This window comes from Ambystoma mexicanum, chromosome 7q (assembly GCF_040938575.1).
Source record: "Ambystoma mexicanum isolate Mex_15411 chromosome 7q, UKY_AmexF1_1, whole genome shotgun sequence".
Lineage (NCBI taxonomy): Eukaryota > Metazoa > Chordata > Amphibia > Caudata > Ambystomatidae > Ambystoma > Ambystoma mexicanum.
This window is the reverse complement of record NC_090941.1, coordinates 299,430,392-299,450,266: the sequence shown is the minus strand read 5'-3', so window position 1 is coordinate 299,450,266 and position 19,875 is coordinate 299,430,392. Positions and strand designations below refer to the sequence as shown.

The 19,875-nt window shown below is 45.9% G+C and overlaps 1 protein-coding gene across 29 annotated transcripts in view; it reads left to right on the top strand.

Moving 5' to 3' along the window:
* Positions 1 to 19,875, top strand: part of SCEL (sciellin) — a 500,729-nt gene that overhangs the window by 347,061 nt on the left and 133,793 nt on the right. For 25 of the 29 annotated variants that reach the window (XM_069640234.1, XM_069640237.1, XM_069640230.1 and 22 more), the window contains 4 exons: positions 370 to 429; positions 5,091 to 5,144; positions 14,135 to 14,203; positions 15,888 to 15,965. In XM_069640234.1, coding sequence (XP_069496335.1) covers positions 370 to 429; positions 5,091 to 5,144; positions 14,135 to 14,203; positions 15,888 to 15,965 — 261 coding nt within the window. The remainder of the gene's footprint in view (positions 1 to 369; positions 430 to 5,090; positions 5,145 to 14,134; positions 14,204 to 15,887; positions 15,966 to 19,875) is intronic. The other 4 variants (XM_069640221.1, XM_069640209.1, XM_069640232.1 and 1 more) reach the window with 1 other exon arrangement.

Below are 19,875 nucleotides of genomic sequence, written 5' to 3'. Positions count from 1 at the left end.
CCCAATGTGTCTGTAATTGCTTGCACTTAAGCTGCCCTGCTTACCAGTTGCCTGATCCTGTGATCCCATATTTGATGAGGGGAAATATGTGCAGATGTCGGCCCAAATCAACGGACTAGGCTAGCATGATTTTGAAATAAAGACCCGGGCCTAAAGTTAATTGTTGCATTGCATTGTCCGTGGAACACCAGAAAAACACATGAGCATGTTGCCATGACGCTGAAACCCCTTGCCAAGTGCCTCTGGTCAGATTAGTGAGTTCTTGTTTCAGGTTTGGTGTAGCTGCTTGGGCTTATCCCTCCTAATCATACACAGTCATTACTATCGGCCACTATTGTCCATCGATAATGTGTTCCCTTCATTTTACAGAGGTCAGGACCTGGATTCCTTCATTGATATAAAGGCGTCTGATGGGAAGAGCAGAAATGGGTAAGGATTCAAAAATTGTTCCTCACTTCTCTTACCTTTGTTTGGGAAGCAGAAGGGGGGTCGTAGATTTCCCCATCTTTTAACGCCCCTATAATTATCTTTGATGGATTTGTGCAAACTTCCAGCTCCTTCCGGCATTTTCAAATGGCCCTCCTGGCAGGACTGAGACTTCTCTTTGTCACAGATTCGCCTATATTTGTCCTTTAATTTTCCCCTTTTTACCTTCCTATCATTCCGAAGAGGTGCCCTGTTAACTCACTGTCTTTGCTGTGTGCCCTTAACACCACTTCAATATGTCTGCTTTATTCCTGCCATTCATCTGTGAAGTTTAAAAGTGGCCACTGTGTTTAAAAGACCTAGGTTTTGTGATGCTGGACTAGTTCGAATTCTAACTTGAAGAGAGCTGTTGACGTTTCATTGGAAATAGTGTATTGGGGAATTATCAGTGCGTCCTAGAAGTATTCGACGTACTTCCATCAAGGACACAGTCTTGAGTGCTTGCGGTTGATAGAAAGTCAGGAAATTGGTAGATCAAATCCATATGTTTGTATCAGTCTTATAATGTCTTGATGGCACGCAAGTGTTTGAGCCCTGTATTGGAATTTAGGGGCCAAATACAAGTTATATTATTGTGTCTTTGTGGCCAAATAGAAAAGGATTATACCAATTTTAGACTTCGCCTTAGCTAACTGAGAGGGGTTATCTGGACAAACGTTCTAACTTGATATGGAGTCAATTCCTTGATTTTTAACAGTTTAGCAGATATTGACATGGTTAGTGAACAGTTGTGCATGTTTGACTGGTAGCTTGACTCCGGCGCACTGTAGACATTAGCGGTTGAACGGCTCCAAAATTCAAGTTAACTGGAATGAGCCTGGACACCTTGAATGGGCGCCTAGACCTCAGGCGACCAGACTCGATTAGAATGCGGTCAAGAGATAATGGACTGGAAGGTGGCAATGCCGCCAAACACAAACAATACTAGCAGCAGACCCAGGAAGTGCGGAGGAGAGCCGGGGAACTGCTGTAAGGAGCAGCTAGCCAACCCAGAAGGCTTGTTAACTCATGAGACCAGATATACAACATTGACGAGGAGGAAACGTAAGGAGATACGGTGGAAGAGAAGGAGTCGTCACACCAATCAGACACATCTGCATTAGGAGAAGGAGAATGAAAGGATATGCTGTGGTTCAGATCCATTGGGGAAACCTCTGATTCTTCTGCTCCTTGGCGTTTTGGTTCCCTCTTGCCATTAAGGCAGCCCTGCATTATAACTTCCAGTGTTACTTTTTACTGTGACCTTCACATTAGCACGGGCCCTCTTGGCATGACATGGTGTTCACAGTGGTCCAGATCAATAACCTATTGCTGTCTGCTGGCCTCTGCCAATAAATTCATGAGACTACATCTATGCTCCTCCCACACAGAAAACACGAAACAGCTGCATGCCGTGAATGCGATGGATGCTTAAGGGAAGGCCGCTCCATGGAAAATGAATGCCATTTGTACTCACCATTGCATAATTGCTTTGCTGGCCTGGAACACGTCTATGTGCAGCCGCATGTTTTGGACCACATTCACAGAGCAGAAAATAGGGTTGATGCTGTGGCCAGACCCCAACAGGTTCCACAATGCGAGTGAAGAAATGATGGATTAACAGTGTGGAGGGGAATAAAGAGAATGATTGTGGAATCACCCCAACAAAGGAAGCGGCATGTGAGGTGACAGATGGGCAGAAGAAAACCAGATGACTATCCTGCATCCGGTTCCTTTCATTGAAAACTGGAAAAGACAATCCAAGCAGCCTGGCCAACAATGGTTTTCAGTTCCTTTGGGAATGCCAACTCAAGTTTGGAAACCTAACAACAAATATGTTTGTATGGAGTCCTCACCGCCCCCTCCTAGTGTGTTGAGTGTCTTTTCTTCCCTATTGCATAACGCGTCCTGGTACTTTTAAGCGGTGTAACCTCTGGCCACGCAATCCATGGATTCTTTCTGGAAAATCAACAAACATCCTTGAAAATAGGTGTTCAATGTGATAAATGGCTGATGACTTAGGCTGGGAGATTCTTAAGCGTAGCTGGAAAGACGTTGTCCCGAACAAGGACATTTACTATAAAAGGAGGGAACACAGGGATGCTGGTTCTATTGAAGGGTAAAATGATGTCCTCCATTGAAGACAGGTGTGTCAGAAACTGTTAGGGAATTCAGTTGTTATGGCCTCGACAGGGTAATGAGATAATTCTATGTGGCGAGCACTATGGTTTGCACTGATGGAAGCAAATGGATTTGCAAAGGAGTTAGAGGGCATGAAGTTGGGAGTCATGCCAAATGGGGGGGATCATCATATAGGAAGGAGCTAGAACCCCCCTAGCAGCTCTTCCTATACTCTCTGAACAGGATGAAGAAAGGTGTTGCAGGATCTGCTCTTTACCTCTTTCTGTGCCCTCAGCTTCTCTGCCAGTGCGGATCTAATCAGCGACAATGGGATCTATAAGAGAGCTCCCTCGTTCTGCTGATCAGTGAAGATCTTTTGCCATATACCATCATGTTTCGATATTTAGTAAGCGCATCAGCCAAGTTTGGAAGTTAACAATTTGCACCATACTTCACTACTGTTTCTGTGCAGTGTTATACTGTACATAGGTTGTTGTGAATGCTGCTTCATCTGTGGCTTACCACCATCGGCTTAGAATGCAGGGCCACCTGTCTATGCCAACAGCACTACGTATAGAGAGAATCAGCCAAGAATCAGCAGGCTCAAAAACCAGTTTGGAAAATGGGCAAAGTGGTGTACTTGCCCCGAAAGTGCTGTGGCCAGTTTCACTGCTGCTTCAATATTTTCTACGGGCCTCAGGATCGAGCCGTCGGACTACTCCAACAAGTATCACCATCCACCCAGGACCCAACAGTCCACGGAGCACCAGTGGCCTGATCACTCCCAGCAGCCCAACAACCCTCTAATCCAACCCATCATCCCTAGCGGCAGCCTCATGTTCCAGCACATGATGATGCACTGTCAGCAGGCTCATTAATGTAGCATCCTTTACAGATTCAAGGCAGAAGGAAAGCGTCTCAGCACCCAAGCAACCTCGGACCCGCCAATCAAGATGGCTGTGTTCCCTCCAGATGTATACCGAGCCATCAATACACACCTGTGCGAGTCCCTCTATTCACAGAACTGCGCAAAGAACACTGCAAAAACAACCTCAAAATAGATGAAAAAACCCCAAAAAGACAAGTAAACAGGTGCACATGAAAACTAGCCCTAAAAGTACACACCTCGCACAGAGAAAGTCAATCCTTAAAACGTAACTAAAATAAAAACAAACCCTCCCGAAAAATGGCAACCCTAAGATTTCTGCAGTGAAACCTCTCAGATGATCATATAATAGTGGATGGGTCCTGCCTTACTCTCCCACAGACATGCCAGACCTTCAAAGGAATGAGAAAACACACACGCTCATAGAAGATTCCTCCCAGTCATGCCCATGGAACAAGTGTGAATAGTCAGGTGAACTGGACATTGTCACATGGGCCCACAAGACTTAGTCCTTAGCCAAGGTGCATCAGGGACGTCATTTAGGGGTTGCCAGGGGTCGCAACTGTGACCCCTGATGTCTCCCTTGCAACCCCTGTGGTCTACCTTGCTACCCCTAAAAAAACTTCAGGCCTCTTAAAAAGAACACATTTAAAAAAAGAACAGGGGATCCACACGTCTAACACTTTCAGCAGTGACCCTAAATAAGAAAGAATGGGAATACCAGAAAAAGTGTCTTTCGAGAATTCTATACAATAACTGGTAGACTCATTAAAGGTTTATTTCAGGCACACTTCAGGGGGCGAGTCACTGATTTAGTATGTTCTTAAACATCTCAACTCAGCCTTTCATCCTTCTGATATCAATAAATGAGTACCAACACAGGTTGGGTGATATTGTATATATATTTGTTCTATATAAAGTGCGTAAGAGTAAGTGCTATATTATAGCACATCATTATCATTTGGCCATGGACGTCTTCTTGCATTCACAGTAATTTGGCAATATGGGCCTCTACACAATGATCCATATGGCGATCCATTCTTGTATGAAATGTATATCACATTATAGTAATATTGTAACCATATTTTTCATAGTGTGGTTAGCAACAATGCTATGTGATGCTACTTCCTGTTTTGTCAAGGTGTGAAAGGTCGTGTTCCATCGTTTCCCGTGATTCACTTCGGGGTGGGGTCAAATGACATCATTTCCTGTGATGTCATCAGAGGTCAAGGGTCGTGTGATGTCACTTCTGCTACCCCTGACATTTTGGTGAAATGACGTCCCTGGCGCGCATGTGTTCTGAGCTGCATTAAATTGACCTATTTCTCTCAAATAAAATGGACCTTCACTCAAACTGAAATCCTAACTAGTCACCTTACACACAAAACTCCAGAGTGGAGAATTCAAAATCCACAAATGAGCTATAGCAGCGCAGAGCAGCTCAAAGTCAGAAGAATCAATATGAGCATATGGTTTGAGTCCAACATCCCAGGAGTCATTGTTTTCTTTCAGTAAATGTTAGTTTCCTGTCTCTAATTTCACTTTGCTGCTAGGACACTGATACTGCCATTAATTGTAATGTTATCAATAGACATTGATTCTGTTTTCCATGTTACAGAGGCGGCTCCCTCCATGACCTTATAGCAATAAATCCCAATGCAGACAACAAAGGGTAGGTCTGGCTCTTCTTATGCTCCGTTCTCATTCGTCTACCATAATGACTTTGCAACCAGTTTTGTCTATTAAGGGTCTTAATTATTTTTTGTAAATGTATTATCAAATAATTCACCCACTCTGTTGGAATTCTATTTAAAGTGGACAAAAAAAATGGTGGGTAAGTGAAATTATACCGAGGTATTGTGGGATGATATGGTCGGAATCATGCAATACATTCTGACAGCAAGGTAACCAGCATGCGGGTACACAACCTTTGCCTCTCCAGATGTTTTGATACTACAACTTTCATCAGCTCAATGGTGCAGGATCATAAGACTCACAGCCCAAGACATCTAGAGAGCCAGAGGTTGGAGACCCCTGCCCCGGGATAAAACGATGCAATGAAAACCTTCACTTGGAAGAGAAAAGCAAAAGATGACATTGGAACGCCCATTGAATAAGAAGGTAAACTGGATTATAATGGATCCAGAAGCAGCAGGACTTCTTAACTAACAGTGTGCATCCCTTTTACACGACACTGGAGGTTGGCAGGTTGGAAAAAAGTAAGAGAAGGTGGGGTTTTCTTGAATGACCTGGCATCACTCTAAAGGAGCGATTGGCTATGGGTCCAGAAAATGATTGGGGGTGCCAGATGGTAGAGGGTGCCGTACTCTAAGCTAGAGAAGATAACAGCACAGGAGAGTATTTTAAAATCCTGGGTTCCGGGAAGAGGTGTGTACTGGCAGCCGTGTGATGGCAAAGTGGCATGAGTGAGTAATTGATATTGATAGACGCAGCACAAGGGTTTGTCTGACATTTCTGTGTTTGTTACTGTGTGGGTGCAGCCTGGCATCCAAAGGGTTAATCACTTCCTTTCTCCTGCTGCAAAGTGACATCACTCTCACGGTCAATTTCATTAGTTCGCTGAAATAAAAGTGGTGTATCATTTTTCCCCTTAATATTAGGACAACTATGGGAGAATAGGCTGAGGGACATGTTAGGTGACCTATTGGAATGCAGAATTTAGACAGTTTCTTTTGACAGTATTTGGTTATGTGGGGAGAGAAGAGGAGAAGGTCAAGGAAGAAGGTATTTTTTATAAGGGGTCCCAGAACCATGTCCTTGGATTAAGAGATGGTATTCCTAAACTCCATAGATTCTTATGTCTTAGCTACGAGAAGGGAGCTGCCAAATGTACACCTACAGAGGCATTTAATGCTGAATTTGTATGGGTCAGTGGTCATCCCTATAACTCCTCTAGAGGCATAGTGTTTCTCTGTTAGGCAGAGCATCACTCCTGGTGAGCTTTGGGCATGGAGGAATATGGAGCTTTGACTGGCTCCCAGTCTACGACTGTGAGTAATTCGACCATCCGTACGGTGGATGTCTGCTCACCTGTTTTTTTAAAAATGTTAATTAAATGGAATGATGGTAGACCAACCTCAGGAAAATGTGTGAGGCTAATCCACACACATTTTCCTATGCTCACACCATGACAAATGCATGGACCTGTGTAATCTGAGTGGACAGAGCCTAGAGGCACAGTCTGCTATGTCATATTTAGTTGGGATATAACAGCCAGGAGTACACCATGTCATCACCAGAAAGGGGCAGAACCTGGAATCCCTCTGCCATGGCCAGCCTGACTAACAAAGGCTCAATGGAGTCACCCTGCTATTTTGTTTTGCCCTGCAGCTGTTGGCAGCGATTATCATATGAATAGAGTGTACTTCAAACAGGCCCACCTGGAGCCTGACTGCAGAGGCTAACAAAGCAGACTGGAATCTCTGACAACCTTTCATATGTAACTGTGTCAACCTGAAGGCCGGCTCCCGCCCTCAGTATCAATGACAGTGAACTGTCATGTCTGGGACTGCGTGTTTACTGTAGTCCACCCCGCAGGGGGACTCCGTTTATAAGGTACGAGAATGTGGTTTGCAGGAGCCAGAAAGCCTGGTCTCACTGCAGCTTCAATGGAGACCAATCTCTTTAATCAGGAACCACAGTAAGACCCATCAACCAGATAGACTCTTTGATCGACAACAGACAGGAAGATGGGTGGGACTTAGTATCACAGGTTTTTCCCCCTTTACCTTTCCTGTTGAAAAGCACTCTGGTTATGATCTCATGCATAGAGGAGATTGTTAGTAGGGGACCCCATGATTGGTTCATTAAGGTAGGCTTCACCTGCACCAATCACTGTGGCCCATTAGGCTTTAAAAGAGGGCTGAGCCCCTCTATTGGCAGATCATCTGAAGACTTCACAAAAAGTAAGAAAGAACAACTCAACCTTGGACACTGGCTGAAGTTACAATCTGCCTTACATCTTCCGCCCCTGAAGGAAGGCCAGGATTTCCAAAAAGGGAAGTAGGATCCCTCACCTTAACATCTCCCAGGGAACAGAGTGAGATAAATAACTCAGAGCACTCTCCAGCCGCTTCAGAACTGGTACCCAGTCAGCACAAAGTGTGCCCTGCTAGACTTTGCAGCAAGCTTTCTGGATTGGAAGTGCCAGAAGGTCTCTGAACCTACAAGCAAGGACAAGGCAGCTGCCTGCAACACACTCCACAGCTGTGAGCTGCCCACCTTAAAGGACAACACAAGCCCACTGAAGAAGCTGGGGGAAGTGTTCCAATGAGCATCTACTGAAGTGCGTCTCGCAGGACATTTTCGAGTCAGTCGAGATCCTCAAGCTGCAACCGACTGCAACACTGACCGTTGTCAAGCTGCAATCACTTAAAGAATTCTGAGACGCCTCGATCAGTGCTTCAGAACCACCGACCAGCACTGAGACAATGATTCCTGACTCTGAGCCCCGGTGTAGGCCAGCCTGCAGCTGTTCGTCAAGCTTCGCTCGCCGAACCATCTTTCCGCCTGATACCTGCAGCTGACTTCCATCTTGAACTCTGTTACAGACGCCTGCAAAGCACCCTGAAGCCAACTCGACACTGTTAGCACTAAGACCACCTACAGCACAAGGTACATTGTGGTTCTGTCCCCTTGGTCCTTTCCGGAAGGCTCTGTTGGCATCATCATGGGTTGGGCGAAGCAGTAAAAATGTGACAGTAATGCTATTACAGCCGCATTACCGGTCTGCCCAATCACGAGTTTCGGGGGAAATTGGGAGGTTTATTTCCAGCTTTTTGCTGAAGGTAAAAACCGCCCCTTGTCACCCATTTTCCACTCTATTACCACTGGCGCTATTACCGCCAGTGATAGTAACGCTGAAAGTCCCCCTAGAGTCCTATGGACTCAGAATAAATGGGGATTAACAGCACCACCAAAACTCAGGATCTGGTACAAATTGCGCAGGACAGAGAAAATTGGGCACGGAGGTTTATAATTTGCTTGTTATGCCAATCTGTTCGGATCCCTTCTGATGTATTAATTACAGGTGTGGGGCTGAAGGATACTGTTTCTATTTCATAGAAAAGATTTTAAAACAAACGTTTAAAAAGCGAAAGAATGAAATAAAAAAAAGTGTATTCTAAGTTTTATTATTGGGGAAACAGGGATGGCTGTAACTATTGCGATTTCTCACCATCCTTACTCCGATTTTCGGTTGTGACTTGGTAGGTAGCCTGGGTATCGCTCAAGGTAGGATTTCCTGCCGTTGGATCCAGTAGAAGATGCCCAGAAGGTGTTGGTGCAAGGACGATTCCGGTCAGTTCCAGGAGCTGAGTACAACCCTTTTCGATGAAAAAAATACAGCAGGAACCAATGCAGGCCTCTGCAAGGCACTTAACCAGATAGAAATTGGCCAGTTCCAGCAACAGTTACTGCACATGGGCGACAGGATGTTAGGATCCCTTGGTGCTCGAAATTGGAAACTTGGCAGGAACTGACTTGTAGGACATGCTGGCGACCACTGAAGTTCCAGATGAAAATGTTGAACGAAGACGCTTCTGGCGATTTAGCCCAATTCAGAGCTGGTCAGTCCTCCGGGTGGCCCAGCAATGATTCTGAGGGCTCTAGGCTGCAGGAGCATGAGAAGATATTGAGACTGGTTGGTCCCACCAGTCCAGTGGTCAAAGCACCACAGAGGGCTTTCTCAGATCAGGTAATCCAGCAGCGCTTCACCGGGGGGGCAATTACAGGAAAGGTCGCTTTATGAACCAGGCCTCTTTAGGGGTCGTCCACGGGTCTTCAGCAGAGGCGTAGACAGGGTAGGGCCTGAGCAGGCATGGCCCACCCAAAATCTGCAAATGCCCACTCAACAGTGCTGTATACACATTTACAGTGACTTGTCTCTGCGGTGGACCCAACAGGTAAAAAGTAAAAGACAAAAGGGAAGCATAGTTTCCCAGTATTGACAGTCTGAGGGACTAGTCAGTTTCTCCATGACAAAATGAGCAAAAAAGCCAGGGAAGTGAAGCAGCTTCACTTCCCTGTAAAAAGTCAGGACAAGGTCAAAAACAAAAGCAAACATTTGGGGGGTCTTAGAATGTGGAGGGAAAGTTGCTTAAAAGATCAATCTTTCCCAACAATATGTTATGACTATTTAGTAAGGGCAATGAGGCTGGATGTCTAGCCTCACACTAAGGCACGCCCTGCCGGTTACTTCAAATGCTCGATCACGTGTTTGTCTGTCCCAGGCTGTGGAGACTGTTCACCTCAATGACTCTTATGATGCTACCTTAGGAAGTGCCCCGCAGGTGCTTCGATTACTAGGAAGATGTTGATGAAAAAGGGAACGTTAGTCCTCTGGCGAGTGCCCTATAGGTACTCCACGTGAAGAAGTGAATACTTTTGCTGCCGGTGTGCTGCTGTTCAGTGCCACATAGGTATGCAGAGAGCAGATTATGACATTACTCTGAGCAGCTCAGGAAGAGCTGGGGTTGCCCTTTCAGGCACTCCCTGGTGGGGTTTCTAAACATATGTATGTTCTCTTAAAATTGTCATAGGGAAAAAAAAAACAACAACACTTTCATTTGCACACGCCGCGACACTACAGCTAGACGCTTCTGCTCCAGTAACCAATTGCTGGCGCCATTGATTGACGCTACCGCCATCTGTAGACCCAGGTTCCAGATACGGTTCTTTGGACTAATTCCATCAGCAACAGTGGCCACTGGGCCACCGCCTTCACCTGACTTCCCGCATGGTTGAAGACTCTGAGAAGCCCTTACCGCCGCACCGCTTGTCGGTTCACAATACCCCACGGACAGTGTTTCATCCCTTCACCTCAATCCTGAAGAAGGCCATCCCAGTCACCTACGTCCAGTCTTCGTACCCTGTGGCCGAAACACTACAGTGTCGATCCATGACACAACTCCACCCCTTGCATACTTGTACAGACCTGTTGTTGTGTTTTTTTCCCTATGACAATACCCATGGACCAACTGAGGTCCTGGGCTGCATTCACTCTTGTGTTGTAAACCCTTGTTAACTATGTATCCAAGAGATCTTTCACCATCAGAAGGCTTGCACCCTCCACACTCTTGAGGGTGGTACCTAGTGGTACACCTACATATCAAATGTACAACTGTCCGCCTGTCTGTTATTATGCTAACAATTGATATATTATATGTATCATCACCAAAATTCAGAGATTAAACTAAAATTCCTGAATCCTGAATCTCAAAAGTGTGGGTCTCCCATCCCGATTTTTTGTTTGAATATACATTCACCCTCCTGGGCATATCAGGACCTAGCCAGGCAACCTGTATTATTACTTTTGCCACAATATAGAGATGAAATGACTGTGTGTGGATAACTACAGGAGCAAAACGTCGTTTTAGAAAGGGCTGACTTAGCATTTCATCCTTCTGACATCAATAAATCAAGCACCAATACAAAGAAGGGTGTAACAATAACACAGAGGAATCTGGCATGAAGCACTGTATAAGAAAACAATGTTATTTTTTCAGTTTTTGACACAACAACTGCTATCCAGCATTAGACCGTCATACTGGGTGAGACCGCCATCCTGGGTGAGACCGCCATCCTGGGTGAGACCGCCATCCAGTGGAGTAACTTTGCTGAAAATGTTTGGGGGGACATGACATCTGAAGAAAAGGTGCCCTAGACAAATGAATGGGGACAAAATGGTGTGCCATGAAAGTTGGGGGGAACAAACACCCCTGTCCCCCCTAAAATTACGCCCACGCAGCCATCCATATATATAAATCATGCTTGTACTAAAGGATGAGGGACTTGCAAGGGGGTGAAGTGAAGTTATGTGGTTTCTATTTTGATGGGCCTTGGTCTAACCAAAATAATGAAGTCTCCACGTGGTCTCCATGAGACTAGAAAAAGGTCAATGGAGAGTCATGTGTCTCTCCCACAGAGTGTCGACATTCAAGTGGGTGAAATATGTGTTATGTAAATGTGAGAACAAGAGATTTCCTGTGAATTCCTAGGGGTTGGGGAGAAGAGAAGTGGGTGGTAATGTGTTAAAGGATTCTAGGTGGTGCAGAGGCATTTTGATTGAGCATCAAAGAGCTTTTAAAAAAATACTTTGACTAGAGCTATCCCTGTGGAAGGGATGAAATACAGGTTGGCAAGTATCGATTAAGAGAAAAAGTGATTGTATACGTGCTTGTTTGAATCTAATGCAATGTGAGCCCAAATGAGCGTGTGTGTTTGAATTAGCAAACACACGTGTGTGTGTGTGTATGTACGTTTATATGTATGTTTGTGTGCAAGTGGGATGCATGCTGCATGCATGTGTTTGCGTCTTTATTTGTCCAGAGAGGGGCCGAATTATGAAAGTTATTTACAGAGGAAAAGTAGGCATATAGTGTGTGCACAATCATCAAAGGGATTTTCAGTGGGAATGCTGGCATGTATTTTGGGAAAAGGTGATATAGAGTGGCAGTTTTTTGCTTGTTTATTCTGTGTCATTTCCTATTCTCTTACTCCTAAAAACCACCCCTCCTACATATCTTACAATTCCTTGAGTACCACTTGATATGTATATGTAAAATCGGATACATTGGAAATATCTTTCAACTGCAATATGCATGAGTGCCTGGCCCTTTTATATGCCACTGCACAAACTGATTGGTTTCCAGGTACATGATCATCGTTTTTCACATATACACAAGTCAGTGGTAAAATGATACTCATTGTACATTGGAAGGATGACATACAATTGTGGTTATTGCTCCTGATAGCTGTTCTAAGGTACCCCTCTTTAAATGGATTATCAAATAAAAAGAAAATGGAGACCCACCTCGCCATATTGCTAAGTACAAAAGGCATACTGCACACAATCAGCCATTTTGCACTTTGTACTTATGCCTTGAATCACTTTATTGAGAGGTTACACCTCAGAAACAAGGCAAGGTGATGTGAGCATGTAAAGGTTCACTGGCGAATGCCCACTTTCAATAACTCCAAGAAACAACCCAGAGTGAAGTCACCCACTAAGGTAAGCTTCAGGTCAAACCAGGAATGCACCGCCTAGGTGAAATAATTTGGATTCTGGCCCCTACCTGCTCCGATTGCCTGACGAACCTCTTCTTTGCTGAAAAGGCACTGCCCTGAAGGGCTAAAGTTCCAGCAGGCCCCACTGAACACTGCATGAGGGCAAGTTAGAGTGTGCGTGACTCATTTTCCAACCAACATGCTAAAGAAGATGACATGACCACCTGGGGTTTGCATATCTCTGACAGCTCTTTCTCTGAACCAGAAGGTTCATGCCTGTCATAAGCCGTAGCACTTTGCAGGGAGTAAGGAGTGGAGCCCCCGGTCAGCCACCGCCTACCATCGGCCAAGTCTCAGATCCAGGGTAGAATGCCTGCCTATGTGAGAAAGAGAGAGAGAGAGAGATGGAGAGAATATGAGAGAGAGCTGGAGAGAAAAAGAGACAGATAGAGAGGCGGGAGAGAAAGAGAAAGAGAGGAAGAGGGAGGGCAGAGAGGAAGCGAGATACATGAGGGGGGGTTAACAGTAGCAAATTGAGAAATTAAAATGCGAGACATCTGACGAGGCCTATCGTAGGCCTTTTCATGTCTTGCTATGAAAGGTAATGGTGTGTTTGCCTTGCTGTGCCTCTATTGGGCCATGCTATGCCCTGCTAGGTTTGCCCTATTGTTTGTCTGTGCTATTTAACAGCCTGTTCATCACTCTACTTTCTACTTTACACTATAATGCTCTCATGTGTCCTATTGTGATTCTGCTCATAGGTGTTCACTCATCTTGCTCCCATATGGCCCCATAATTCTGCTCCTGTGTGCCCCATTGAAAGTGTCTGCCACTGTAATGTTGTTCATGGGTGTTCCACTCTAATATTTTCCTGCTCTGATTGTGCTTCGAGGCACCTCACTGTACATTCTCCCCAATTCCCCCTCTCAGTCGCCACACTGGAATTCTGCTCTGCGGTTTCCCTTTGCCGATTTTCTCATGGAACATTTCACATCACTGTTGACTTGCTTCCCCCTGCTGCCTCCTCCCACATGACTTTCCCCATCTTTCTGCACAATATGTTAGGACTAGGCAGACCATGTTGCCCGCTCAAAACATCACCAGCCCATTCCAGGGTACCTTAGGACTCTGGAATTGCCATACAGTGCTGCAACACTGCCAGGATTTTGGCACAGCTACACACTGATGGATGCTCCAAAGGCCCACCACTGAAGTCTCCTCCGACTGATCCCAGCACTAACATGCTCAAATGCTATGCTCGGTATGCCATACCAAGCTAAGCCACTCACACAAGGCGACTGAAATACCCTGCCAAAAGCCAGCCAATAAGAAAACACTGCACTACTAATCACTAGCACGTGTTTCTTTCTTTTAATGCACACTGGATGCATTATCCTCTCAAGGTGCTTTGCCAACCAAACCTGAGAAAGCTCTTAGACTCACACTCACATGGGTATTTTAGGGCTGTTCATGTGAAATTTGAATGGGAGTTCTTAAAACGGTGTGTGTTACCTTTGGTACCAGACTCTGAGAATGTGATGATGAAACCAGCAGATCTGTTGTCTCCACACTCAGTCGCTGAGGAAAGCATCTCTTGTTTTGTCCTAAGCACATTTCAACTCTTACTTCTTTCAGAGATCGCAATCGCACCAGCTCGCGGTCATCAGACGTTACCATGAATCGCGATCCCTACTCCAGCACCAGGTAAAGACAAGGACTTTACACACATGTGAAAGGACATAACCTCCAGAGGTTCACCTGGCTTGCATATCTGGTAACTCTGTAATGTTCCTACCCTGAGATTTGTCATAGACTGGGTGGATATATATATATACATTGATGGCCACCATCAGGGATGAACGAAATGATGTCACACAGCACTGCATCACAATATGCATTCAGTTTGCAGTGTGTATGACATGATGGTGTTATGCGTCCCCGAAGACAGTCTAGCACTGTTACAAAGCTGCAGAGATATATCAATGGGCGCTATTAACCTCTTGAGTGCTAAGGTCGTGCATGTTCATTCGGAATGACATTGAAATCATTGTAAACTCTGCTCACTCCTGAACCTTAATTTAGTTTCTTGTCAAAAGTGGGTGATGCTGAGAACATTACCCCTGTCCCCGAGAGTGCCCAAAAATCCCTGCGGTTTGTGGCTAATCCCTTATGCGGGGTAAGCATAGAAAAAAAAAATCGACCGTCCCTGGACTGGACATTTTCTAATCTGTGAATCAGTATTCCTGCACAAATGCCAACGTGTTTCTCAAAGAGCCACACATGATGTGAGACTGGCACCAGAATTGAGTTGGCACGAGTAACATTGCACAACCTACTTGTATCATTGGGTGTGCCCAGAAGCAACCCTGACAAAGCCGTACATTGTCTGCTTTGTTGATGCTTTTTTATTGTTGCAGAAAAAGGTTGCACTCGCAAAACACTGCAGTGTGATGCGGTGTTGCTTAGTAGTTTCTCGGTTGAATAAACACCCTGTCTGAAATATTTCGTAACCAGTACCCAGGCGTATTGGGAGCCACGGGAGGAGGGGGGGGGATTGGGGGCAGGGAGAGGGGAGGCTGCGAGGTAAAAATACTACACTGGCCTTTCACATGAGAGCTTATACAAAAGGCAGTGTTTTCTATCCAGAGGGAAGAGTTCCAGGAGATCATGCCTTGGAACGGTATCAGGTAATATTATCACCATAAATAATGTCGCCATACATATAGTCACCGGTAAACGGCTCAGGCGACATTGTTTAGGGGCATGATATATGGGGTAAATGGGAGCGGGGGTTGCGCCATTCTTGTATGGTGACATTTTTGCCGGGATATTATCACATGGAATCCTTGGAACATGACATTTGAAGTGAAATCCGCCAACATGTGGACATTAGGTCCTTAAGTGTTTATTCACGCTAGTAATAAATACCTGCTTACAGTGACATATCTATCACATGTTATCCTGGAGAAAATTCTAGGTGGCTACTGGTCCAGTGGCAGCAGGAGAGGTTTTGGATATTCGACTCCAACCGCCCAGCTGGCAATTCTATTGGTTAAATAACAACACCACCTGGCCCAATCTAAACCGATAAGCATCAATAACCACTTCCAAGGGGCACCTGGAGTGAAACAGAATTTGTTTCATAGAAGTTTAGCAGATAGTTTCAAACTCTGCAATGAAATCCAATAGCAACCATTAGTACATTGTCATTGGGACAGTTTCTCGGGGTAATTAATTCCGAAAATAGACTCCAGGTGCCCGGTTGGATGAGGGACAGATGTGTCTGAGAGCGGTGATATACACATCGCCTTTCCCCTGGGCGCAAAGGGAATGCAAATACATGCTTTTGGACGGGAATGAGTCATTTTCTCTTTCATTTTCGTTGCAGGTCTGTGGAGTATTCTTATGATAACTCTGACGCACCAAACAGGAAGTCAAGCACATATGAGAACAGGAGTGGTTCAAGGTAATGCCTTGCTAGGAAACAGGCGTTCCTCTCTGCGCCCTACACTTACCTACTCTACTGCTTCCCTCCCCTGCACTTCCCCATCATTCATTTCCCTTGGTCGGATCCTCCAACGTTCTTCACAGCTCCTCTTCCAGACTCCTCACCCTCTCTGTTGCACTTATTCGCCCTTTGACTGCTCCTCTCCCGGCTTCTCCTCACCCTCTCAGTTGCACTTATTCGCCCCTGGCTGCTCCTCTCCCGGGTTCTGCTCACCCTCTCAGTTGCACATATTTGCCCCTGGCTGCACCTCTCCCGGCTTCTCCTCACCCTCTCATTTGCCCTTATTCTACCCTGGCTGCTTCTCTCCCGGCTTCTCCTCACCCTCTCATTAGCCCTTATTCACCCCTGGCTGCTCCTCTCCCGGCTTCTCCTCACCCTCTCATTTGCCCTTATTCTCCACTGGCTGCTCCTCCCCCGGCTTCTCCTCACCCTCTCATTTACCCTTATATTCCCGTGGCTGCTCCTCTCCCAGCTTCTCCTCACCCTCTCAGTTGCACTTTTTCTCCCATGGCTGCTCCTCTCCCGGCTTCTCCTCACCCTCTCATTTACTCTTTTTCGCAACTGGCTGCTCCTCTCCCAGCTTTTCACCCTCTCATTTGCCCTTATTCTCTCCTGGCTGCTCCTCTCCCGGCTTCTCCTCACCCTCTCATTTGCCCTTATTCTCCCCTGGCTGCTCGTCTCGGGGCTTCTCCTCACCCTCTCATTTGCCGTTATTCTCCCCTGGCTGCTCCTCTCCCGGCTTCTCCTCACCCTCTCATTTGCCCTTATTCTCCCCTGGCTGCTCCTCTCCCGGCTTTTCCTCACCCTCTCATTTGCCCTTGTTCTCCCCTGGCTGCTCCTCTCCCGGCTTCTCCTCACCCTCTCATTTGCCCTTATTCTCCTCTGGCAGCCCCTCTCCCAGCTTCTCCTCACCCTCTCATTTGCCCTTATTCTCCCCTGGCTGCTCCTCTCGTGGCTTCTCCTCACCCTCTCATTTGCCCTTATTCTCCCCTGGCTGCTCCTCTCCCGGGTTCTCCTCACCCTCTCATTATTCGCCCCTGGCTGCTCCTCTCCTGGCTTCTCCTCACCCTCTCATTTGCCCTTATTCTCCTCTGGCAGCTCCTCTCCAGGCTTCTCCTCACCCTCTCATTTGCACTTATTCTCCTCTGGCTGCTCCTCTCCCCGCTTCTCCTCACCCTGTCATTTGCCGTTATTCTCCCCTGGCTGCTCCTCTCCTGGCTTCTCCTCACCCTCTCATTTGCCCTTATTCTCACATGGCTGCTCCTCTCCCGGCTTCTCCTCACCCTCTCAGTTGCCCTTATTCTCCCCTGGCTGCTCCTCTCCCGGCTTCTCCTCACCCTCTCATTTGCCCTTATTCTCCTCTGGCAGCCCCTCTCCCGGCTTCTCCTCACCCTCTCATTTGCCCTTATTCTCCCCTGGCTGCTCCTCTCGCGGCTTCTCCTCACCCTCTCATTTGCCCTTATTCTCCCCTGGCTGCTCCTCTCCCGGCTTCTCCTCACCCTCTCAGTTGCACTTATTCGCCCCTGGCTGCTCCTCTCCTGGCTTCTCCTCACCCTCTCATTTGCCCTTATTCTCCTCTGGCAGCTCCTCTCCCGGCTTCTCCTCACCCTCTCATTTGCACTTATTCTCCTCTGGCTGCTCCTCTCCCCGCTTCTCCTCACCATGTCATTTGCCGTTATTCTCCCCTGGCTGCTCCTCTCCTGGCTTCTCCTCACCCTCTCATTTGCCCTTATTCTCCCCTGGCTGCTTCTCTCCCGGCTTCTCCTCACCCTCTCAGTTGCCCTTTTTTGCCCTGGCAGCTCCTCTCCCGGCTTCTCCTCACCCTCTCATTTGCCCTTATTCTCCCTGGCTGCTCCTCTCCCGACTTCTCCTCACCCTCTCATTTGCCCTTATTCTCCTCTGGCAGCTCCTCTCCCGGCTTCTCCTCACCCTCTCAGTTGCACTTATATTCCCCTGACTGCTCGTCTGCCGGCTTCTCCTCACCCTCTCATTTGCCCTTGTTCTCCCCTGGCTGCTCCTCTCCCGGCTACTCCTCACCCTCTCATTTGCCCTTATATTCCCGTGGCTGCTCGTCTCCCGGCTTCTCCTCACCCTCTCATTTGCCCTTATTCTCCCCTGGCTGCTCCTCTCCCGGCTTCTCCTCACCCTCTCTGAAGTATGCCAGTCCACACGAGTTAAAATAAACAAGGATGTTTATTTATCTATTACAGCCGGCGCCCTGCATGCCTCTCACAGTCTTCTCTCTCTGTCCTAAGCCACGTTCAGTTTCTCCTCCTTCGAACATAAACATTCCCTAGCCTAACCTCGCGGCATGCAGGGCGTCATCAAAGAATACAAGGAATACTACACCACCTCCCCCTTTCTAGAGAACAACACATTTTTAGGAATATGCTGTGACAATCCATAAACATTACACTTTAAATAGTTTGAATGAAACCTAAAAACTTGGGAACCATGTGTGGCTGTAGATGGTGGTAAAAACTACCACAACAACACCTATCCTTTCCCCCTTAAATTATTATTTTTTTTTTTTTTTTTTTTATATGCAACCAAAAATGTGAAAGGAAACAAAACAAAAAAAAACAAATGTTAACAATGTAGGTTAACCCAAATGCTATGTATAAAACAAAATTGGTAGTGTGCAATATAACTAATTATTTTCCCATGACATAATCTTTTGTCCAGAATGGCAATTTTCTATCTCTGTGGTTGTACATACTCCCACTAGCCACACATCCTTCTTGAATTCCATCCATGCTTCTATCATCATCAGTAGCAGTGCCATTACTTTCTTGGACAGATTCAAACTCTAAAGGAGTATCTTCTTGACCATTACCTCTCAATGTTTGACTATCCGCTCTGGCAACTTGATCCTCTCTTACATGTATGCGTCCCTCCCCAACTTGAGGTCTGACGTTAGTATCTGAATTCAAATTGTCTCTTATGTTATATTGAAAACCTATATCATTTCTCAACCAATTACTTCGATCCTGCCTGTGATTCTGCCTAGGATAAAATCTTCTATTATCCTTAAAATCCCAATTCCATTTGCTTACTCTATTCATATTCCATACTGACCCACCCATTACTCTTATGGCTTTGACTAGGACTTGTAAAACTTTAACTGGTCTGCTGTATTTGGATTCACCCTTTCTAACAGCACGCCCTAGTTTTATCCTTACCATGTCTCCTGGTACAATTTCGACTTTGCATTTGTGACTCATATTCCAATTATTCTTGCTTTCTGAGTATTTACAATACTTTCCTTTATCTCTATGCTCTGATGTCCTTTTGTAATTCACCCACTCTGGAATAAGTAAGGTGTTGGGGGCTCTGCCTCTCATCAATTCAAACGGAGATACCCCTAGATCTCTTTTGACTGACATTCTTGTACTCCATAACCTATCTTTAAGTGCCTCTTCCACAGGCATGTTATTTCTCAATGCCAACTCTACCGTCTCTACAACCATTCTGTTACATCTCTCAACTAGACCATTTGTTTGGGGATGATACAAAGCAGAATATTTCCATAAAATCCCAGATGTGACGGCAAACTCTCTTATTTCTTTGCTTTTGAATTGAACACCATTATCACTGATAATGGATTTGGGAAAACCCTCTCTCCCGAAGATTTCACTAAGGAATTTAATAATTTCTCTTGAATCAATATTTTTGACAGCTTTCAATTCTACCCAACTTGAATAGTAATCAATCAATACAATTAAAAACCTTTTATCCCCAATTAGTCTCTGATATGGTCCGAAAATATCAATTCCAAGTTTCATCCAGGGAGCTTCTCCTTTATCTATAACAAGCGGCTCTGACTTAAAACTTTTACAACTTTTATCGCTGTTTTGACAAGGCCAGC